The sequence below is a fragment of the Podarcis erhardii genome (assembly GCF_964252035.2).
Source record: "Podarcis erhardii genome assembly, chromosome: 17".
Taxonomy (NCBI): domain Eukaryota; kingdom Metazoa; phylum Chordata; class Lepidosauria; order Squamata; family Lacertidae; genus Podarcis; species Podarcis erhardii.
In genome coordinates this window covers 14,584,831-14,597,125 of record NC_138515.1, presented here as the reverse complement: position 1 = coordinate 14,597,125, position 12,295 = coordinate 14,584,831, and the positions used below count along the sequence as shown (strand labels likewise).

General features: G+C 44.8%; 1 protein-coding gene across 14 annotated transcripts in view; it reads left to right on the top strand.

Annotated features, from left to right (window-relative positions):
- The window catches only part of ELAVL2 (ELAV like RNA binding protein 2), a 164,581-nt gene that overhangs the window by 146,623 nt on the left and 5,663 nt on the right, over positions 1-12,295 (top strand). For all 14 annotated transcript variants that reach the window (XM_081845395.1, XM_081845393.1, XM_081845390.1 and 11 more), the window contains one exon: positions 1,497-1,722. In XM_081845395.1, the coding sequence (XP_081701521.1) occupies positions 1,497-1,722 (226 nt within the window). The remainder of the gene's footprint in view (positions 1-1,496; positions 1,723-12,295) is intronic.

Here is a 12,295-nt window from a genome sequence, read left to right as displayed (position 1 = left end):
GCCTGCTCCCCAAGAGGGTGGTTTTGCCCACTTTAGGAAACACTGCTCCAAATAGTGTCCAGAGAACTAAACAAGAAGAACAAATGTCCCAAAATTATGCAATAAAACAATTAATGCAACACTCACACATCCTCATCCTTCTGACACACCTCCCCTCTGAAGATATTTCCACCTGCTGGTGCTTCTTTAAGACTCCACCCAACTTTCCTGGCTCTCACCAGGTCCTGCACATACCCACAGATCACACCCAAAAATGTGCGTTGAAGAGGGTTTCTGGAACCTGCTGACTTCAACCTAGTCCAGACATGGCCAAACTCGGCCCTCCAGCTGTTTTGGGACTACAACTCCCATCATCCCTAGCTAACTGTACCCAGTGGTCAGGGATGATGGGAATTGTAGTTCTAAAACGGAGGGCCAAGTTTGGCCATGCTTGCCCTAGTCTCTCACTGTAGGCTTGCTTTTTTGGGGAAGGCACCACAGTTGATGGGGCTTCCTTGAGCTTCCCGCAGTTGTGTCGCCTCCAGCATTCCAGCTGTTGCTGCGCACAAACAGGACCAGGCTACAGCGGATTGGATATGGTGGTGAACCACTTCAGAATTTTCAGCACCGCAGTTGTTTTTTCAGGTCACCCTTTGTTCTTGCCCCTAAAGCACGGGGCCACTGCAGAAAAGGTTGTGTATCCATTTGTTAGGTCCTGCCCCTTGACTCCTGTTCCTACAACAACAGGGTTTCCCAGACTTGGCTCTCCAGCTAATAATAATAATAATAATAATAATAATAATAATAATAATAATAAATTTATACCCTGCCTATCTGGCTGGGCTTCCCCAGCCACTCTTTTGCACTACAGTTCCCATCTTCCATGACCCACAGGCCTTGCTAGCTAGGGATGATGGGAGTTGTAGTCCAAAAACAGCCAGAGACCCGAGTTTGGGAAACAAGTAATCTTTATTGTCGTTGTCCCATACAGAACAACGAAATTGGGAGGGGGGGGGGAATAAATCTACATAAGACATTCAAAACCAACAAGCTTTCTATCCTAGCCTGGTTAGCCCCCTAAAAATTCTGATACCCCATTTTTAAAAATACAATACACTCCCATAGAGACTCCTTACGCTGCGTTTAAAACCAAAATCGCATTTGGATAGAAACTGTTTCTCAGGCGGCTAGTCCTAGTCTTTATAACCCTGTACCTTCTTCCAGAAGGCAGAAGCTGAAAGAGATAATTTCCAGGGTGTGCACTATCCTGCGCTATCTCTGCAGCTTTCTTATGGCACCTGGAAGCGTAGATTTGATCCAAGGTGGGAAGAGTGCACCCAATTATTCTCTCCACAGTCTTTACAACCCTGGACAGCATTGTTTTTCTGCGGCTGGTCTTGTCCTCCGTTGTTGTCCTCCGGCTTGTTGGCTTACATGTAGCTGTGAAAATGGGGGTTCTGGGTATGTCGGCGTTGTCTTGGAAGAGAGCAGTGAACGAGCCTTCTACCTTTATGCAGGAGTTTCAAGGGGTGTGGGCTTCATCCGGTTTGACAAGCGGATTGAGGCAGAAGAAGCCATCAAAGGCTTGAACGGACAGAAACCGCCGAGTGCCACAGAGCCAATCACTGTAAAGTTCGCCAACAATCCAAGCCAAAAAACAAACCAGGCCATCCTTTCCCAGCTGTACCAGTCTCCAAACAGAAGGTACCCAGGACCTCTAGCTCAGCAGGCTCAACGTTTTAGGTAAGTGGAAATGTATAGGAACCCTCTTGAGACCCCAACCATTCGGTCCGAGTTTTCCTTTGAACCAGGTTGTCCTCTCTCTGGTAGGAATTGCATTTCCTCATATGAGAGTTGTTGAGTTTCTTAAACTTTTGTGTGTGTCTGGAAGGCATAGCAGTCAGCACTTATTTAACAGCACTGCAATCTGTTAGCAGCTATAAACAGAAGAGTTTAAGCCGCTAATTAGTAGCGCTTAAAGAAATGGGGAAACATTTTTTTTCCAACCAGGGTTTTAGGGTTATTTTTAAACTTCTAGAGTAAATAATTCTACTAAATCAGACATCTTTCTCAACCATACAATTCTCTTTATTTAAAAGTTTGCCTTGGACTTTGTCCATTCTTCTCTACTTTCTGGATCGTCCTTCTAACCTTGCCCTTTTTCTTATTTTTTCCTGTGGAAAATTTTTTTTTTGGTTTTTTTAAGTAGTTTGCACAGTTTTTTGTGTGGGTCTCTGTTCCTGTGGCACAGAGCTTTGCAGCCATATGTTTTTCTCTTGTGATATTTTAGTGTACTGAAAAGGACAGATGGTGTGAATTGAAACAAATACTGTGTTGATCTACATTCAGTAGCTGCTTTAGGGTTTTCTATTTAGCGCCGTGCTATGAGAGATTTTGTGTTATGTGCATATGCACACTTGCACATGCATGCTCTGAACTTTGACGCTGGCTTGCACTAGATTCCAGGTTTTCCAGAAAGGTTATAAAGAGCTGGAGTCAGCAGAGAATCGCTGCAAAGTAGAGCAAAAACAGAATCGGATGAGTTGGTTTTCCTTCAAAGAGAAGCAGAATACTCACATTGGGGAGAGAAAAACCTAGGCTTTGCCAGGACTTTAATTTTAATGTTTCAATTAAGCACCTGGCCAATGGCATATTTAAACGAAATCCAGGCAACTTCTTTGCATTTTGTTCCATTAACTTTGTTCACCCTTAAAAGCGTTCGTCCTGGCGAGCTCTTCTATCGGAGCCGACAAAGGCAGTTGTTTTTATTCAGTATTCAGTGGATTTTTCTAATCTTCCTTGAGGTTTTCTTTTGGTTTTTGTGTTTTTCTCATCAAAGGATACTCTTGTCAAGCCGCTGAATATTGAATAAAAGTAGACTTGCCCTTTCTCCATAGGCAGAATGCCTGCTCCAGTACTGAGTGCCGGGGCAGAGGTAGCACTGCTCAGAAGAGGAACCCCAGAATGCCCTGTGCCTGAAGTTAAGGCCATTGGGGAATGACTGCACTGACATGAAAAAAAGAGGTAAATAAACTCCTGCAGAAATGGCGACACACACAATGCCCCCGTGGCCTTTTCAAACCCCCGGAGCAGTCTTTCTCCAAAATCCCAGCGGCCAGGCTGTCCCCTAGATCACCTGCAAGCTTACAAATTGTGAGTGGTATTCATTGTGTTTTGAGTGGCGGCAGCTGGCTCTGAAGGGGGAATGTGGCGTGCGTGCTGGAATACACAATACTTGTTGGGAGATGTTGGGATGAATTCCGAGAGCTGCGCCTGTATTCCTTAACCACTTCCAGAATAGGCTTGCTTTGACCACTGTACCTTTCTCACAGTTTGAAAAAGAGAGAGAGAGAGTGTTGGCCTTTATTGCCAAGGCATCCTTCAGCACTAATTTTGTGAACCGGAGTGGTTTCACCCCACTATTAAGTTTTCAAATGAGATGGTGCCCTCTAGATATTGTTGGGACTCCAATTCCCATCATCCCCAGTCCGCAGAGCCAGCGGTTAGGGATAATGAGAGTTGTAGTCCAACAATAAATGGAGTGGGCAACTGCGAGAAGCGAAGTTACAGGGAACCAGGCAGAGGGTCTTCTCGGTAGTGGTGCCCGCCCTGTGGAACGCCCTTCCATCAGATGTCAAAGAAATAAACAACTATCGGACTTTTAGAAGACGTCTGAAGGCAGCCCTGTTTGGGGAAGTTTTTAATATTGGATGAATCATTGTATTTTAATATTCTGCTGGAAGCCGCCCAGAGTGGCTGGGGAAACCCAGCCAGATGGGCGGGGTATAGGCAATAAATCACAATTTATTAATGATGATGATGATGATGATGATGATGACGACTATTCCTGACCTAGAGGATGGGCAAGATCTCCCTGGCTCACCCCAGATGGACTTGGAGTTTTTCAAAGTCCTTTCCCCCAAATTGGAAGTCTTTTCTCCCGAACCCAACCCAGAGCCCGTTAAAAAATCATAACCCCCATTCCATTGTCTTCCATCGAGTAGCTGTTGTGACGTGGGGTTTGTGATTTCAGCTCTCTTGACATAATATGCTGGAGACAGTTCTCTAGTAACACTTCTTTATTAAAGCAACAAGACTGGGGCTTGAGGAGGGGAGAGCTACATTTATAGGGACAGGGAACTAGCTAGAAAGGATACATTTTGGAGGGAACAATATCAGGCAATCACAGTCCTGCCTTTTGGAGGAAACCAATAAGACAGAGGATCCAAATACAGCAGCTTAAATGAACCAATAGTAGCTGTACCCTCTGGAACCAAAAGGCAGTTACTTTACCCTAATGCAAATACAGACAATAATAATACAGATACAAAATCCCTTGACTCAATACACAACAGTAGCAATGTCAGGAAACCGTAATGGCACACAGGGAGAGAAGAAGGATGTGTTTCTCTCTAGGACTTCTGCAAGTGCAGTAGCTACACTGGCCTATGGGACTTACAACCCAGTGTAACTGCTACTCAGTGTATCAAAGTGGAAATAAGGGGGGGGGGGCAAAACTGCCTTCCCTCTGTGTTGACTGCTGCTCCTACTGCCGTTTTGTGGAATGGCATGGGCTGGTAGCGGGCAGGGAACTTAAGGCTCAGAACTTGATCCCAGCAGCTTTCAAAATTTTCCTCTAGCTTAATTTAGGCTTTTCACACCTCTGATTCTAGTTCTGGACACTACTGCCTGTGACTCGGAAGCTAGTGGGACTATTTTTCAGTGGGGATTAATTCCTGGTTGCATCCTTCGGTAAGCCCATGCAGAGGGCGGGGGCCGCCGGGTACACTTGACCCGGAACTTGGAGGGTTAAGCTGGCTGGGGGCTCCCCTCTAGGGACCAGCTGCTTTTTCGTTTGAGTTTATAACTGTATTCTAACAAGACTCCCATCCTGGGCTTCAAACAAATTCCTCACGGGCCTGTCCTCAGGTTTGTAGCCTATTCACTGCAGGGATAGGATAGCTCATGATGCAATGCAGAAGATTTTCAGGTGTGTTTAATCAGCTGCAATCTGGCACTGGAATTCCGCCCCCCCCCCCCACACTGTTACACCTATGTATAACTCCTCTAGCACAGATAACTAGTCACAGAAGTTGATAAATGTCCTCTTACTCAGTTCCCTCAATTAAAACTTTTCCATTTTAATTAAAATTTCAATTAAAAATTAAGACAATCAGTTTCACTTGGACCCATGTTTCTGATGGCATATTACTTCATGCCCAAACACTTTGCTCAACGGCTTAATTAAAACACGAGGCAAGTTTTTCCATGCTTTCTACTAGAGCAGGATGAATGTATCAGCACTTTTGCTGTCTGGAAGTTGCCAGAACAATACAGTTCCTTGATAATGGATGATCCATCTTATCCTTTTCCACATCACATAAATGTTTCGCAGCCTTTGGAATCCGTAATGTCCTGTAGCCTCCTGCTCTTACTTCTGAAGTGATTTGAGAATTATGCTGGTTTCTTTTAATCTGAGGTCTCAATTCTAAGTGGAGGTCTTATCCAAGATTTTAGGGGATTCCCACTGTGCATATACCAGTGTCTAGATCTGCAGTATTTATACGTTAGCCTCCCAACGAACGTTACATTTTAAGTTATATTTAGAATACAGTAAAATAGACATAACATACACTTTTGCCTCGCCCTAATAAGTTTTCTGCAAGTTCTCAGATACTCCAACTGCCACTCGGCTGCTCAATTTCTGGGCTGCCAAAGGTCTAGGAAATAGTCCTGGTCCAGGCAAGTTCCTGACCCCCCCCCCAGGTGGAAATAATGACACACGACACTATTATTAAGGTTAATGGGTTAAAAAAGGCCACAACTTTATTGGTTACAGGTGATGAGTGGTATTGGCTTAGGCATTGGTCCTAACTGACTATATCCGACTCCAGCCCATCTGCTTGAAGTCCAAGAAGGGCAAACCGCCAGTAGGGGGAGTCCTGCTGATGCAAATCAACTAGGAACTCCCCCAGGGAGTCACTGCTAGGGGGTGTGCCTTGGACCCTCACCTCCTTAGGCTTTGGACAGGGCCACGCCCCCCAGAATCCTTTAACGGACTACCCTTCAATATGTGGGGCAGGTGATGGCGTTACCTCCCCTCTTCCATCTACAGAACAATACCAATGCCTAACCGCTGATACCCAGAAAGTTGTGACGATTTGCTACGAGGTAGGCGAAAACCAAGTAGCTGGTGCCAATTTGCCAAGTGGAAAAATTCCTACCAGGCCCCTCAACGGCAACCAACCAAGGTCCATAGCAAGGTCAAGGAACGAAAACCTTATAGGGCAGGAGGGTGGGAAAAAGCAGGAACAGCTGGTGGGCGGCAAAAAGGGCAGGCCACACACCCGAGCCAGCTGATTGGCTGTCCAGGGGGTGACACGGCCGGGAATCTCCCCCAGTCGTGTGGGCTGGCCTCCACCCACCGCGCACATGGAGGGGCCGTGAAGCCCACAACCCCACCTCCTCCTTAGGCGGAAGTGGCTCTCCCATCCCAGTTAGGACACGTGTAAAGGTCATGTACACCTGCGTTATTTGATTAAAACCTGTACCTTCAACATCAATTTAACTTCCCAGTAGGGCTGGCAGATACCTGGTTTTCAACATTGTGATATATCACCAGGTAAACATCGTGAAATACTGATATATCACGATGTCTGAATTAAGGCTGGAGCTATATAGAGGCTGGCTTTTTCCACATTGTGATTTTTGCATCACACACAAACAGACACACACACACACACACACACACACACACACACCGTGATTTGCAATATATTGTCAGGTCAAACATGATGAAATCTATAGCACAATACAGACTTTAAACTGGTTATCGACTTTAAACTGATATCATGAAATGGACTTTGAAGCAGTTTGGGACTATCTATTGATACATCGCCCAGCCCTAGTTCCCAGTGCAGCTCATTGCTAGTAAACAAAAAAGTGCAATATGATAATTGTTGTAAATTAATTATAAAGCATAGAAACCTTAAGTAGAACTTGCAAATAAAGCTTTAAAACTGTATACTTAAAGAGATATCTTAATGGCTGTCTCAATTTGATTTGGAAAAGGGCGACTCCTGCATTCATTAATGCAGCTACCATTGGCCCGACCCCCCAAAGCATTAACATGTAGGCTACATCAGTCAAGGTTATTTCTTTTTTGCTAAAATACCATGTAGAAGTTTTGAGTGTCAAGTACATAGAAATTTCAGGGTTCAGAATAATGGTCATCATTATAGAAATACATGGATTGTGTTTGTTTGCAAATATAGTGTTGTTCTTGCCCCTCTGTTTTGGATTAAAGCACAGGAAAATGGGAGCAGTTGGAACTAAGAGACTGTCGAATCGAAATAGCTACACTGATTATAACTAAAAGGGTGATAGCAAGAGTTGAAAGATTGTAGGTGGCAGATTTGGGGACAGGCTTAAGCAAGCATTCATGAGCAAAAAACACTCAGTCTTACAAATATTCTCTCTCCGTGGCCACTGACCAAGTAAATGTCCAGAACTTTGTGCATGTCGTTAATGGCATACTGACAATCTCAGATTAATTCAACGAATGTTTGAAGACATCTGAAGGCAGCTCTGTTTAGGCATGTTTTTAATGTTTGAAGTTTTATTCTGTTTTTAATGTTCTGTTGAAAGCTGCCCAGAGTGACTGGGGAAACCCAGCCAGATGGGCGGGGTAGAAATAGTAAATGATTAATAATAATAATAATAATAATAATAATAATAATAATAATAATTATTTAAATCTTCACCAGTAAATGCTGATACAGTGGTACCTTGGTTCTCAAATTTAATCTGTTCCATAAATCCATTCCAAAGCCAAAGCATTCCAAAACCAAGGTGCGCTTTCCCATAGAAAGTAATGCAAAATGGATTGATCCATTCCAGACTTTTAAACACAAGCCATAAAACAGCAATTTAACATGAATTTCTAACAAGACCATTGATCCATAAAATGAAAGCGATAAACAATGTACTGCAGTCACACAATCAATCAATCAGTGAGTAGCTGAACTGGGTTCCACACAGTCACAAAAACAAAAGACCCGCAAAAACAAAAACGCAAAATAAATAGCAAAAACAGACAGACCTCAGCGTAACACTCAAAAGGAAGCGTGGCACTCAAAACATAGCACATTCGGGTTCCGAAAGTTTGCAAACCGGAACATTTACTTCCGGGTTTGCAGTGTTTGGGTTCCAAGTCGTTTGAGAACCAAGGGTCCACTGTAATCGCCTAATTGTCAGAATTCATGTGTATCCCCCTGCCCCCCCCCCAATGAAGAGATCTGTATCTCTTGGCATTCACAAAACTTTCATTTGATTTTGATGAATCACATATCAATTTAGCTATTAAATTTGCTGCAAGGCAAGCATAGGCAGTAGATTGTGATGGCTTGCAAAAAATATTTTTAAAACCCTAATGGGGCTCATGATTTGCTTGCTCATCCCATGATCACGTCTAGTCTGAATGGAGCTGTTGTTCGCAGGGTTGTTGTTGTTTTTTAAAGTTTCACCAGGGGCAACAATGAGATGAAGACAACATCAAAGTGTGTAATGTGGTTTCAGAGGCTATTCAAGACATGTTTTCGCCAAAGGCAACTGAGGGACATAAGAGGCTATGTTCCTTTTGCACCACTTCTAGTTTTCGTATGGTGTTTTCATCTCCAGAGGATTTCTTTCCATAAAAGGCAAAACCGTTAATTCCAAGGCGATGTCACCGCTCATGTGTCTCATCTTGAGGTGATCAGAGTGTTTTCACAGTGACAACTTCCCTTCACTTGAACAATTTGCGTAATTAAGTAATTTATTCCATAGGCTGATAACATCAAGTGCTTAACATAGCCTTCCATTTACTTCTATAATTGTGCAAATGAGTTTGTGCATAATTACCCACAGATATTTGAAGGTTGTGATAGCTAGGTCTAAAACTGAGCTTCTTATTAGGAGTTTTGGGTGTGGAAATTGGGTCAAAGTGGACGTGTTGAGTGTGAAAGTGGCTTGTGTTGGACAGGGAATTATGGGCAGAAACACATAAAGTCGGACTTCGGAACCTGGGTGTCCGACACGGCTTCTGATTGGCTGCAGGAGCTTCCTGCAGCCAATCAGAAACCACGCCTTGGTTTCCGAACGTTTTAGCAGACAAACGGACTTTTGGAACGGATTCCTTTCGACTTCCGAGGTACAACTGTATGAATGCTGCTATCCTAGAATTGTAGAGTTGGAAGGGAACCCAAGAGTTATTTTATCCAATCCCCTGCAATGCAGGAATCTAAAGCATCCATGACAGATGGCTATCCAACATTTGCTTTGTGGCTGGCTTGATAATTGGATGAATGTATCATATGAACAAAGACCAATGTATTTTGTAGCCTGTAGATGCTCCTTTTTCTAAATAATGGGACTAAAGCAGGCTTGATCCATGAGCCACTTCCTCCTAAAGTGACTACCTTGTTACGGAAATTAAATTTCCTTCAGAGGAAGCCAATAAAGCACACACTTTTATGCTTAGGAAGTCAAGATCTTTCATTAAACTCAAAAGGCACTGCTTCCAGTTTATACTTTTAAAACTGCTTTTAGTCATGGTTGCGAGCACATTTGCAAAGGTAGAATGAAAGATTTGAAAGGCAGAATGAAAACAAATCAATTCTGTTACATATTGCCACTTAAGTTTTATCATTTATTAATTTTAGAAATTTATATGTTGCATCTCGGAATTCCCTGAGTGGCTTTTCAATACACACACAAAAAAAATCAGAGATGTGATAAACATTTTCTAAACAGAGCATTACATTTGGGAAAAGGCTACTGGCCTCATCACTCACCTCTCTGATTCTCAGGGTTTACACCAGGCATAGGCAAACTCGGCCCTCCAGATGTTTTGGGACTCCAGCTCCCACCATCCCTAGCTAAAAGGACCAGTGGTCAGGGATGATGGGAGCCATAGTCCCAAAACATCTGGAGGGCCGAGTTTGCCTATGCCTGGTTTAGATGCTCTGCTTCAAGACTGCCTCATTCTTTCCTGTGCTTTTGCAGGCCTGTCCACCCCCAAGTCTACTCTTCAATTGACAAACAAGCCCTTTAGTTCAGGGGTGGCTAAACTTGTGGGCCATATGCATCCTTTATTTTTAGTTTTCCCACAGATTTGTACCTTACATGGGTTCCCTGGACTTCATCAAGGCCCCCAGGTGATTTTTCAGTTGATTTCCATTATGTAATAACTCCCCCCTCCGCAGAAAAACAGAGACTCGGGCAGCTTAATTCCATGTTGTATGTGTGTACTTTGTGTTGGTTTCCGCTGCTCATGAACAGTGCTTCTGAGCTGCCTGTGAAGCTATCAGCAGCACGATCGTTAGCCCTTCCGTATTCGGATGAACTCTTCCTTCCGAAGAGGGATGATCTGTCACCATCGCTCTCAAGAGCCGCTGAAGTGCCGGTTCTCAAGAATGATCATGAATGATTGTCTCTCTTCTGAAGACATCGGCAGGATTACTAGAGCTCTCGGTGTGTGAGGATTACTAGAGCTCTCTCAAAACCACTCCTGCTTTGACTAAAGCTCAGAAATACGTGTGTGTGTGTGTGTGTGTGTGTGTGTGTGTTTAAAATCCAAGTCAACACCAGCTTAGTGTTGCATCCATCATTGTGCGCAGAAGGCAGCACACGGGGCAAATCTTTTCACTTCTGTTCCTCCCCATTGGTTGGTTGGTTGGCATCCATCTGCCTCAGGAGAAAATGGAAGAGTGTGTCTTCAGGGTGAAGTCAAACTGTTGGGAGAGTTATGGCGCCTGCTGTGACTGGAGACCGATACAGGAGAGACATGTTTTGTTGCAGATGGGGAGACGAAGGCGTCCTGTTGTGCTGGTGCAAGTGTATCATGGTGTTTCTTCTCTCTGCATTCCTTGCAGCGGTCATTCCTCCTCTGGTCACTGCTGTGCGGAGACCTGACCTCACTGATTGTCTCCAAGGCCCTGTGGTCATCTGCAAGGGATTCCCACATGGCGGGGTTAATGTTGCCAACCTTCCGTGTCACATTTGCAATGCAGAGTTGGTCCTCCAATCGCCACATCCATTTTGAGAGTGGATTAAAGTGACTTAGTATTAATCGTAGTAACGGCTGGTACCAACCTTCCACTCAGCCAGACACAGGCAAACTGGGCCCTCCAGATGTTTTGGGACTACAACTCCCATCATCCCTGACCACCAGTCCTGGTAGCTAGGGGTGATGGGAGTTGTAGTCCCAAAACATTTGGAGGGCCCAGTTTGCCTATGCCTGCACTCAGCTATAGTTAATATGGGATGGGCAGGAGGAGGTTTTTTTTTTTCCTGGACAGTAAGTGTATATGTTCTCAAGTGTGGCTTCTGAATTCTCAACGATAAGTGATACGGACCAGCATTGACACAATCGGGTATCTCTATCACTCTGATTGAGCATAAAACTTCGTGATTTGCATAAGATGTTCATGTTTCGCGGTGGGTTAAAAGTAAAATCAAATTAGCATTCCTTTGCGTGGACAGGCGGAGTCCCCAGATCCCGAGTGGTCCCCCCCCCGTCATGTGGAATAACGACTCAAGACAACATGCTATGGGATTAAATTGGCCACAACTTTATTAAATTTCAAATGTGGGTAGACCTTGGCTCAGGCATTGGGCGTTCTCCCTCCCCAGTCCCCAGTCGGGGACCTAGGGAGCATCAGGGTTAGCCAGTGTTTGTGTGGGGGATGGGCCGGCTCTGGAGAACATATGTTCAAGCAGAGATAGCTGCCCCTGTTACACCGCCGCCGCAGGGGAGAGCAATGACGACCTTTCGGCGTACGGTCAAAGCCTCCCTTCAGAAACCCCTTTAACGGGGAACCCTGGTATTGCCGCTGCAAAGAGGAAGGTGGACAAAACGATTCCGCCCAATGCCTGATACTGCCAAAGTTGTGACGTTTTGCTATGGGAAAGGCGAAACCTGCCAATGCAGGGAAATTCCTTTCCGGCCCTTTGACAGCGACCTTAACGTAGCAGCGCCCGCATACCTGTAAGAAAAGTTAACCTGCAAAACCTGTGAAGAAAAGTTAACCTGCAAAATAAGGCATTCAACTGAGGGTGGGTAGGGTGGGAGAAGCTCTGGAGCTAAGTGAGGATTCCTAGGTATCCCTCCCCCACCTGACCTGATCTCCTTGGCAATGCTTCCCCCAGGTGGGATTGGACAACTGACTGGGGTAGGCGGAGACCTCCAGGTATCCCACCTGAGGGAAGGCAAAGCCAAGCCTATGCTGATAGAGCCGCTCCAGATCCAGGGGCTGTGCGCGTCCATGCAAAGGTC